Here is an 11909-nt window from a genome sequence, read left to right on the forward strand (position 1 = left end):
CATTCGCAGATCCCATTTTAGCAATGCATCTAAGATTTGACTTGCCAGCCACTATCATTAAATTATGCTTGCTAAAATATGAACTGAAATATGAACTGAAATATGAACTACCCTGCAAAGCTGCCCATAATGAAGATAAGTTGATCTTGATGTCAATCCTCCTCAGCCTTTCACTTGTCTTTTACTTGATACCGCTGCCAAACCTGCTTTTCCATCGATACCAGAGTAAAAAGGTGACATTGCTCCCCGCAGCAAATGTGGGATGTGAGAAAGAGGAGAAATTGCAGTGAAATTAAGGAAATTAGGCGTTTGTGTTTTTTTTTCCTTTCCCCCTTCGGGACTGGATCTAGAAAGTTGTCATTTTAACATGATCGCTCCCCTTCTTCTCTTCCCACCCCCAACCTCTGTTTCGTCTTTAAAGAGAAAAAGACACCCATTCTGCTTTATTGTATCTGACATAGTGGGCTTTAGTTCAGAAGCTGATGTCACTCAACAGGCAAGTCCTTTCGGAAAACGCCAGGCCCTGCCTGGTCTTACCCAACGCTGCTTGCCAGGGATCTGGCAGGAAAGAAGGAGTTCCAGATCCTTTTTCTTTCTAGCCTCTCCACCTGCCTTTCCCGAGTCCATCCAAGGACGCGCCTGAAAACCAGGTTGATTCTGGGTAACGTCTAAGCCCCAGAGGCGGGGTCCGATCAGTCCCTTCGCCCAGCTCCACAAAAGGTGAAATCGCCAGCGAAGCAAAACAAACGGAAGGAAGAAACCGAGCAAGCCGGGTCAAGAGCTGCGCTACCTCTAGCTGAGCCTTAGCGGTAGTAGGGACCCACATCCCACCTCCGCCCCACCTCAGCGAGAGGGAGCCGGCCGGATTGCGGGGCGTAATCCCTCCCTGGCAGAGCTACGGGTAACCCGACGCTCAAGGCTACAACTGAATGCAAAGTCCCCGCTCTGAGATCTGCAGCTAATTTACGAGGAACCCTTTGCAATTCGCCAGCGCCTGCTATGACCTCAAGGAGAGGGAGAAGCGAGCCTCCTCACCAACAAGGCGAAGAATATACCCGGCGTATAAGACGACCCCCCCACTTGGAGGCATGTTTTTCAGGGCAAAAAAGTCGTCTTATACGCCGGCAAATACGGTAATAATCTACGACCAATAGAAGGGAGCCAAGATAGACTAACCAAAATTAAACTTCTCATTAATTTGCAAATAAACCAACTGTTTACTGATTTAGATAACTTTGGAACCAATAATCTTGAAGCTATGTATTGTTTGCTGGAAAGTACCAAGCATATGCTACATTTCATTTGATTGGTCACATGCTATGCAACTGTAACACAGACATCAATTTCAGCCTCAGCTTTAGTCCAGGATAAGTTTGAGAGAGGGGCCAGTCATAATGTAAGCCTCCCTTGGCTTGCTTCTTTCTTTTGCTTTTGCTTTTCAAACTTTCTTCTCCCTCTTCAGTAGTGCAACTCAGAGAGCTCCTGCTGCTTCCCGTCCGCTCACAGTATAAGCACTACCACTCCAGATAGAACCCGATTTCCTCGGGGAGTTCAAGCCGAAGCACTTTCCATGGCGAGCAGTTACGGGAGAGGCGCAATGCCACTTACAATGGGCCCCCTGCTTCACCCTCGCACGAAACAGGGACATTTGCTCAAACCAGAAGGGGAACATCAACTGGCATTATAAGCAAGATAACTTCCAAATTTGTCCATGAGGTTAGTAAGAACCATTGTTTTCATTTCCAGATTATTAACAAACTGTGCAATAAGAGGCTAATTACTGTTAAAACTAAGCAGGTTTTATTCAGGTGCTGGTTTTACAACTCCTTAGAAGCCCCATTGAAGCCCAAATGTTCACAAGATTTGGAATGCAATAATTATGATTTTAGTGTTGATGCCATTACTAAAGAAACTTGGATATCTTGCATGACATGTAAAGTTTAGTATGGTATTGGCCAATGTATGTGAAAATGCTAATAGGCATGCTAGCATTTTAGACATTAAAAGCCAATTCTACCACAAGATTCCTACATGGATGTCATTTCAACAACAGGAATTGTGGTGAGCATCTCTGTTTCGGCATGTCCACACTGCATGAATCTGGTATTCATGATTACTTATTTTAACATTTTTAAATTGATTTTCCAGATTCTTTGTATTTTAAGTAAAATTCTAGACATTGAAAACGTAGCCATCATCTTTGTAAGCCTTATCTCTCATACACAGGACAAAATGCTTTACTGTCTACTGTAAGCACTAGCTAAATGGAATCTTTTCTCCTGAAAAGCAGACAATGTAAATTTAAATTAATGAATGGAGTCACTGTAAAACTTGTAGGCTACAAAATATACTTTGTGAGTAGATTTTAAATCCCAAATCAATTATTATCTAATTAAACATTCTGAAAGTTAAAAGTAATTTCACTTTTTATTAATTTGTATTTTCAAAACAAGGTGTCATCTTGAGACACTACTTTCCAAATGCATACATTATGAATATTGTTTAAATGCCTTAAGTTGTAGAGGGAGTTCTACACTGATTGTTTTTTTGTACCATATATATTCTATTTTTAATACAGCACTTTTCACTTCTGAAATACATTCTTTGATCACTTCAGTACAGAACTTGGTCCATAGCACTTCACGTTTACATTTCATACTTCACATTTAAGCTTCCTGAGGTATCTAGATATTTGTAAAATAGCTTCAAGGTCTTTGTTTGGAATTGTTATGATTGCAATATTTGTTAACCTAGCCTTTTAATTTCTCATGTATAATAGATTGAGAAACACATTTCACTAACAAGTGTTCTTTAGTGTTCAAATGATTGGTGGCATCCGGAGTATCTGTTAGACATAGCATTAGATCACATAGCATATTAATGATTTGATATCATAGAGAATAATTTATCTAAAATGTGCCCTAACTTATATATGGAACTTTCTGCATATATCAAGCATGCAAAGTTTGTGACCTATTAAGCTGAAAGCGATCCAGTGGTTATCTATAGAAGCCCCCTAAATCATGTTAAAAATGGTGCCTGTCAAAATGTAATAATCTACGACCAATAGAAGGGAGCCAAGATAGACTAACCAAAATTAAACTTCTCATTAATTTGCAAATAAACCAACTGTTTACTGATTTAGATAACTTTGGAACCAATAATCTTGAAGCTATGTATTGTTTGCTGGAAAGTACCAAGCATATGCTACATTTCATTTGATTGGTCACATGCTATGCAACTGTAACACAGACAGGGTTATAAATACAGATAGTCCCTGATTTACAACAGTTCATTTAATGACCATTCAAAGTTACAAAAGCATTGAAAAATATGATTTATTATCATTTTTCACGCTTATCACCATTGAGCATCCCCATGGTCATGTGATTTACATTCGGATATTTGACAGCTGGTTCATATTTAGGGCGGCTGCAGTGTCTTGGGTTCTTGTGATCCCCTTTTGCAACTTTCTGACAAGCAAAGTCAATGGGGATTCAGCCATGTTACTAACTTAACAACTGCAGTGATTCACTTAAAAATGTGGCAAGGAAAGCCGTAACAAATTTCTCACTTAGCAACATAAATTTTGGGCTCAATTTTTGTTATAAATCGAGGATTACCTGTACTCAGTGATAATATTGATTGAAATAATAATGTGTACATTAACACATTTACATAAATGGGTGCTCTGTTCAGTATAACTGACTCGAGATAAAAATAGTTGAATATAAAATTAAAATTCACAATATATAACAATATAGAAAGTTCCTAAATAGGAGCTATTGAAGCTGGAAGATATACATTTAATATGGAAATTTTCAGGTATTAATACCCTAAAGTTGCAGGCAAATATATTCCTAATATCATTATCAAATGAACTGCAGTGTTGTGGTATGAAGTCATGACATAGCAAATGTTAGAGGCATAATTAAAAATAATCATTCCTGGGTCTTGAATGCTGTAGTGCTCTAAACAATGCTATGCTTTGTGAGAAATGGGTAGAATAAAACAAGAGCATAGTCAAAACTTTGGTTTATGAATATGTCAGCAGATGGTTATTTTTAGCCATAATGTAAGGCAGTATTTTTTAACCTTGACAACTTTAAAATGTTTAGATGTCAATTTCTAGAATTCCCATGCTGGCTGGGGAATTTTAGGAATTTGAAGTCCAGACATCTTAAAAGTTGTTAAATTGAGAAACACTGATACAGTGCTTCCCAAACTTTTTTATTACCCAAAACCACTTCTCAGAAAGCCCTTCTTTCAATGTGCCTGTTATGATTGATAATGAGTTTGTATATCGTTATCCAAAGAAAAAACACCCAATTTGGGGTAATTTACCTAGGTTTGGGAAACTTTGATGTAAGGGATAGGAATGGGAATGAAGGAACTAAAGTTGACCACTCTAGTAAAAATAAATTGGAGTTGCATATGAAAAGCTGCAGCTGTGGAAAAGTTTAATAAAATCTTAGTAAATGACAATTTTATGCTGAATATTTGTTAATCAGTAATTTAAATGTTGTTCTGGATACAGGTTTTCTTGACTCATTTATTTTTAACCTTCATTTATTAAAATCTTAACATTAACTTTGTTTTGAGGGATCCAAGTGAAGGCGAAACCAGTGGCAGAACTGACACCTCAAGGTGAGGAGCCACTATTAATACTTCACTGCTGGGTCCCTTTGTGCTCAAAATCTCATGGTTCTGAAAGCTTTTAAACTAATATGTAAAATGGCAAAATCTCCAAGTAACTTGTATCTTTCAAATATTACATCTGAGTTCAGTTTCTTACTTCTTCTTTAATTCCTATTATTTTAAATAATTTATTATAAAAGCAGCAATTGTCTGCAGTTTCTTATACAGCAGTTCCTAGTGTGGGCTGCTGAATTCCTTCTAAGGCTTTCCAAGGTCAGAGTGTTGCTCTACATTGTCTTTGCAAGAACAAGCTGAGGGCCTAATCATCTAAATCAATCAGCACTCTGGCCATACTTGCTGCTTTTCTGCAAATACTAAGCAAAATTATTAATGTTCAGCATTTTGGCTTAACACAGGCATATACAGAAACATAATCTGGACCAATATTATTTTTAATCATTAAATGAATACCTTTGAATTAGATTCCATAGATCCTACTTGGACTTCTAGATTTGGCCAGGGATGCACAATTGAAGATCCCCAAGGTTGCATGTTACCTCCAAAAACCATGGTAGTTTGGTGTTCAAATGTCATCACATTGTAGAATTGTTAATAAACCGTAAAGTAATATTAAATACACAAGGAATAATCATATTAACTATTGATTAACACAGTCACTATAATGGTAATTCATTTTGAATTAAAATAAAGATATTCCATCTGCTCCTTTCGGTAGCCACCATATTTTGGACTGCAATTCCCAAAAGCAAATGCGACTCTTGGCCCCAGAAAGTTGTGCACCCCTGATTTATGCCAAGGGCCACGTAGATATTTATATATAAATAGTCTGTCTACTGTGCAGAATGATGATTTGGAAGTGCACCTACACCCCAACCAAATTGCATGCATTAATTTATGTTTCTTGTAGAGTATGAGGCAAGACATGCACACCCTATGTTGCCACCTCAGTTGCACTGCATGTTGAACAGTCTGTGCATGAAATTGCTCTTAGAATTTGAGCAAGCACTCCTTTCTTAGTAACAGTGTGTTTGATTGGAGGTTTTATTAAGAGTTGCTTTTTCACATCAAGGTGTTTGCAAGGTATATGAATGCTGTATACTTCCTAATGCTTCATGGACGGTGGCCCTTGACACATTTAATACATAAACTTTCATGTTGCTAATCTCTGCCTTAAGCTATTGAGTTCAGAATTCCTCCTGCTGTGGTCATTAACCCAATGCAGTAAAGTGCATATAAGTGGCAATAACTCTTAGCCACATGAATAAGGATAGAGTTCCTATTTGTATCTGTAAAAATAGTATGAGACAACTGGAATAATTCTAGCTTTAATCCTTGCATGTGCTACAGATTATGCTAACAGTGTTCAGTCTTTCAGGTTGTGCGTGCAGACATATCAGCACCACCAGAGACAAAAGAGCTCTTAACATGATAAACACCATAACTTAATGGAAAAATGCTGTCAAATTCAGTTGATGCCTTGTTTATGCTTAAGCAATACTCAGCAGAAGATAAAAAGATCTTAAGAAACGAACAAGTGCTTCTGCATCCACCCTGGAATCTTCTCTTTCTTTCTTCCGCTCAGATCCTTGCCAAATCCACTTTCTCTTTTGCTATTTTGTTATGGGGGTGGCTTGTCATGTGCTTGGTGTTGAGGTGAGCTGCTTTCAAAAGGGCAGGAAGCTCCTTTGTTTATCCAAGGCATATTAACCCAGTATCCAGGAGTCTACACAGACATGGTATATTGAGTAACAATTCTGATATTGATTAACAGTTGTGTTTCTTACATATCCCAATTGACAAAGTACTCCAGAACATAAAATTCATAAAATATCATGTTTTTGGGGAAGAGTGGGAGCCGCCTAGAGTTTGATATAAGATGGGTGGCTGTATAAATATTTTAAATAAATCAATAAATGTAGTATGTCAATTGATGCCTAAAGTACACTGAATATTGGGGAGATTTTTTTTCCTGTCAATTATCCTACTGAATGCTTAGTTTACAAATGCTTCTGATTTGTTTGGAAGATGCAAAGAACACCATGCTGCTTGTGCTAGTGTTATTTCTGGGTTTTTTTATAGCACAAAACAATTCCTTGTAGTTGTTGGATGCAGATTTCCCCCTCCTTCCCTCCAAAAGTAATATAACAAGAATTACTTAATTAAGTAGTTGGAGCAAACTATTTGTTTAAGACTTAATTGTCAAAGAGAAAAATGAAAAGCATCCAAAATTATTAATTTTGCTTTTTAGATCTACATCTTTAAATTGGCAAAATACACTCCCGTAATAAAGAGGTGTACACATAAATTTCTAGAGAACAACAGGGTAGCTGCCTTTTCCTGCTGCTTTTTAAGCATGTTTTTTTTTTCTCTTCTGTTTTGTGTATTTTCAAAGCCCTGTACAGAGTTCAGATGGCCAGTCTAAAGAAGGCTAAATTGGCAACAGCTGAGTAGTCTCCTTTGGAGTTACACTGATATTTTTAGCAACAAGATTGTAATTGAAATGATATTTTGACCCAATCCTTTGTTTGGGTATAAATATTATTTATCTTTTCAGGAGTACTTCTGGGGAACCAAAAGAAAGAGAAAAAGAAGATGGCAAAGATTCCAAGCCACGGTCTTTGAGGTTCACCTGGAGTATGAAAACAACGAGTTCCATGGACCCAAACGATATGATGAGAGAAATTCGAAAAGTATTAGATGCTAACAACTGTGACTACGAGCAAAAAGAAAGATTCCTGCTCTTCTGTGTTCATGGAGATGCACGACAAGATAGCCTTGTTCAGTGGGAGATGGAAGTATGCAAATTGCCACGCCTTTCACTCAACGGAGTCCGCTTCAAGCGAATATCGGGAACTTCTATTGCCTTTAAAAACATTGCATCCAAAATAGCAAATGAGCTTAAGCTGTAGAGAGAAATAACATTTCTGGGATCAGGGAAGATTCAAGCTTATGTTTTGAATGTACTGGTTATGCCTAATACGATTGGCCTGTGAAACTCCCCATGTAGAGATTGTCCCTATCGCAATAAGGTTATACATAGTTATTCTGAATTGTAAAATTTAATTCTGTATGACCTACATTAAAAAAACAGGTAAGTACATGGAGCATTCTGTTCATTTTATGTTCACAAAGTTGTATAGTAAGAAGGCTTAAATACAGACCTTGTATAGTTGTTTAGACATCAGCACAGAAGTATGTTTACTTTGAGTTTAAAATTTCTTCCTAGTCTTCTCCCCCCCCCCCCCCTCATTTTTGGTGGTTTTTATAAATCTTACCTCTACCGTGCATTTTTTTCTTTTAAAAACTCTCCATAGTTTTAAAAAAATGCACAAAAATGGTTTTCAGAAATGTAGCTTAATCAATTTTACTTTGTAACAAACCACATATAAATTCAATAAAAGAAAGTTGGCAGGTAGTCTACACCCGATTCCTTCTTTTTCCCCTTTTCACTCTTACCATCCCTTAAGAAATAGTGTTTAGTTGAGAAAAAAAAATGCAAACATGTTTACAGTGTTGGCACTTAACAGTGAAGAAAATGGGTTTCTGAAACACACTAAGGAATAAAGTAAAATGTTGGATTACGTTTATTTGAAATCTTAAATGTCCTTAGATCCTTGGGTCCAATGATTCACTAGAGTAAAAATATACATCGTATATCTATATTGTAGTATGAAATACTGTTTGCTACCTTCAGAAGACTACAATTCCCAATTTGTGAAAATATTACCTTCATATTGAGATTTTCATAGCACAAGAATTGTGAAATTATAATTAATGTTAAATGCCACCTCAGGAATTAACTGGTTTTTAGAATAATTCCCCCCAAAGAATACATGGATCTTCATATACTTTTAAGCCTAAATTGTTTATTACATTGTTTGATGTGATTGTATAAATTTTGTTCCCATGTATTTTTGAGTTTTGGATATTTTGCCCACTTTCTTGTATTTATTATAAATCATTACACCTATGAAGTGCAGCTGTATGCAGGCAGTTGCCTAGACAAGAAAACCCCTTCATAATTAGTGATTCAAACTGCAAAACCATTAGAACATGGTACATTTTTAATATTGATTATCTTGTACTGAATTAATCATAGCAGTTGGTTGTGCGATGTTATTTAATGTTGTAATTTCTGTAACTTCAACATATGACCCCATCTGCACACTCCTATAAAGATTAGAAAAATCACCCCAAATTATCACTTTATTTAAAAGCAAAAAAAAAATGTGGTAAACTCTGTAACCTGAATTTAGAAGGCTGTAAGTGTAGCTAAATGTGCCATTTGAAAATGGCTTCTGACAGATGGACTTGAGATGCTGTACTGTACTGTGATGTAGCTCTTCTGTAACAGTTCTGCTCAGCAATGAACATGTACTGCCTTAGGAAACAGATGATGTTTTGGCAAGAAAGAACTGTGTTCCTTTTTATCTGGTATTCCTTTAAACTTTTTTTAATGAAAGTCATCCTAATTCACATTCACTGGTGCACTCTATTAAAAACTTACTTGAACAGATCTCCATACTATCAAATATGTCGCCTTATTCTTTATCTAGCAATCTGTACTGGATGTAGTTCACAAAGGAATTGTGAGAAAGGGGAGGGAAGACGTAATGGTTTCATATTTTGCATCAGGAGAAGTTTAGAGATTTGTGAATATCCATCCATCCATCCACTGATTGCAAATCTCCCATGCCACTTCAGTTATATGATGAGACTTGCAGAGTTATCAAAATTTCCTTTTTAATTTCCAAACAGCTATATAAAATTAGCCTGAATGTATTACTTTTTATTTTTAGAAGTAATTCGGTTTTGTAAGTCCAGTTCTTACATTAATTAAACTTCCTTTTAAAAGATTTATATAGCACATTTGTATACCATATTATCAAAGTATACTTGGAAGTTTAACAATAGAAATAAAAAACAATGGTGATTTTTTCAGTGGTGAAAAATGAATGTGGAATAATCTACATCAGCTTTATGCCTTAGTATGGATGTGTGTATAGGCGTTTTTGATCACCAAAGCCACATTCCTTACAATCCATAGCCCCAAATTGTTTTGCCTTGCACATAATGTTAAATTTTAATGTTATTTGGCTGGTTTTAGCTTAGTACAATGTGGAAACCCATGCCAGTAGAATAGCTATAGTATACACACCAGTGAGTGGTTTTTTTCAGTTTGATGAACCCAAACCAAGTTGTAATATAGTTCTGCCTCAAAACTTCTGAAATGTATGTAGGAGATTGTAATTTAATTATAATCAGATGCTTCATTTAGAATCATGTAGAAGTCCTACAAAAAGTTCCCACTGGGTTTAAATGTAGGTGCAAACAATATAGTCTAAATTCTTTATATTTTCAGACCAAAGTTGCTAATAACTGTTCCTGACACGGCTTTCAGGCATTAATGAACATTCAGTGCAAACAAGAGATCCACATAGCCAAACAAAAGATTTGTATGGAGAGATAATGTGGGTTTCAAATAGCCACTAATTCAGTGATTATAAAAGGCTTCATTTTTAAAATTACATTTAACTAGATTTACCTCACTAGTTTAGTTTTTGTGACTGTAAGTTCCACAGCATCTCAGTGTAGCATGCCTTGAGTGCTACAAAATGATATAAAGCAACTTTTTGAATAATTATAGCTATAAAGCTGAATCAAGACATTTGGGTTAAATAATTTGCCTGTTTGGGAAAACAAGACCATTGAGCTTTGGATAGATAGAGGTTTAATTGCTTAGAAAGACTTCACAAATAGTTGAAGATTTTATCTTCTAGTTGCTTCGCACATCAGATAAGGCATCAGCACCCTAGGGTAACCACTCTCATTTTGAGAGACGGGTCTCCTTTCATATCATAATACTTTTAGATGAATCTCTGCAAATGACAGCTATTTTCCATGAGTAGGCAAGTGAATGTGGAAAATGGACCCTAGGAAAAATATATTTAAAAAGTTTATGAAATATATAAAGTTCCATTAATTCAGTGACCACTTAGATTTTCTGCTCTCACCCTGGTTATTCAGGTCCTCCACTGATGCACCCATCACCACTGTAATTGAATGCATCCACCTTAGTGCTGGGTAGACATTTTCTTTCTTCCAACCTTATAAATTTGCCAGGGAAGCCTTTGCATAAACCCTCTCTGGGGGAGATGGGCAGATCAAAATGTGACATATAAATAAATAAAAACTTGTCCAAAAATGAGAATTTGAGCCTAATCATTTGCATCTTGAGAAAGATCTCCAGCTTGATTTGTTCAATATGGGTAGTCTTTAACTTACAACCATAAGTGAGCACTAAATTTCCATTGCTAAGTAAGACAATTGTTAAGTCAGCTTTGCCCTGTTGTATATGATCTTTTTTGCTGCAGCTGTTAAGTGAATCATGCAGTCATTAAGTGAATCTAACTTCCATTAACTTTGTCCCTGGGCAGTTTGTAAATGGTGATCATGTGACCCTCAAGACATTCAACTGTTGGAAATGCATGCTGGTTGCCAAGTGCCCAAATTTTGATCATGTGACTGCAGGGATGCTGCAACGTGCAATGGCCATAAGAGTGAAGACCATTTGTAAATGACTTTTCTCAGTGTTGTCATAACTTTGGTCACTAAAATGATAATAAGTCAAGGACTACCGGTACAGGTATCCTGGGTCCCATCAAATGGCACACTCAGGGCTATGCAGAATGAACTTGTAGTTCACCTGCAGATGCCGGATGCCTACTGTTCTTTTAAGCAATTTTAAGTCAAGAGATCAGGTCTGTATTTTCATTCAACCTCAGAATATACAGTAGGTAGACATTTTCTTGCAATGAGCATCAGAAACTGAACTGCTCCTTGTGGCACTTTTTGATGATTGCTTTGAGGGGGAAATGTGTAATTCTTGATTCTTTTTAGTATTTGGAAATTCTAATGCAGTTGGACATTGAGGCATGGGATAATACTGTACTTGATCTACTGTATTGAATTCCTATGGTAACTGTCTGAAGAAATCAGAAAGTTGTGAATCAACTTCTGCAAGCAGGATATAACTAAAGAAGGAATCATAGCATACAATATAAGATAGAACCCTAAAGCCACGAAAGTTTGTTCATAGCACAGTGCTACAAATTTCTTATAGATACTGTGCACTGATATATCTCAAACTCTGAATTTTGTTATTGCCGGATGACTATTGGGAATTCAGACAGGCAACATGATTATAAAACAATGTGGTCTGCATGGAAAGCCCACTGTAGAAATTTGAA

At 36.4% G+C, this 11909-nt stretch overlaps 1 protein-coding gene across 9 annotated transcripts in view; it reads left to right on the forward strand.

Annotated features, from left to right (window-relative positions):
- The window catches only part of MARK1 (microtubule affinity regulating kinase 1), a 68781-nt gene extending 59606 nt beyond the window's left edge, over positions 1–9175 (forward strand). For 6 of the 9 annotated variants that reach the window (XM_026682518.2, XM_087964114.1, XM_026682526.2 and 3 more), the window contains 2 exons: positions 4603–4647; positions 7214–9175. In XM_026682518.2, the coding sequence (XP_026538303.1) occupies positions 4603–4647; positions 7214–7568 (400 nt within the window). In that variant the 3' untranslated portion in view covers positions 7569–9175. The remainder of the gene's footprint in view (positions 1–4602; positions 4648–7213) is intronic. The other 3 variants (XM_087964129.1, XM_087964135.1, XM_087964145.1) reach the window with 1 other exon arrangement.
- Positions 9176–11909: the final 2734 nt, after the last annotated feature.

The sequence above is a fragment of the Notechis scutatus genome, chromosome 1 (assembly GCF_049901735.1).
Source record: "Notechis scutatus isolate UNSWTSFEM ecotype Mainland chromosome 1, rNotScu1.2, whole genome shotgun sequence".
Taxonomy (NCBI): Eukaryota; Metazoa; Chordata; class Lepidosauria; order Squamata; family Elapidae; genus Notechis; species Notechis scutatus.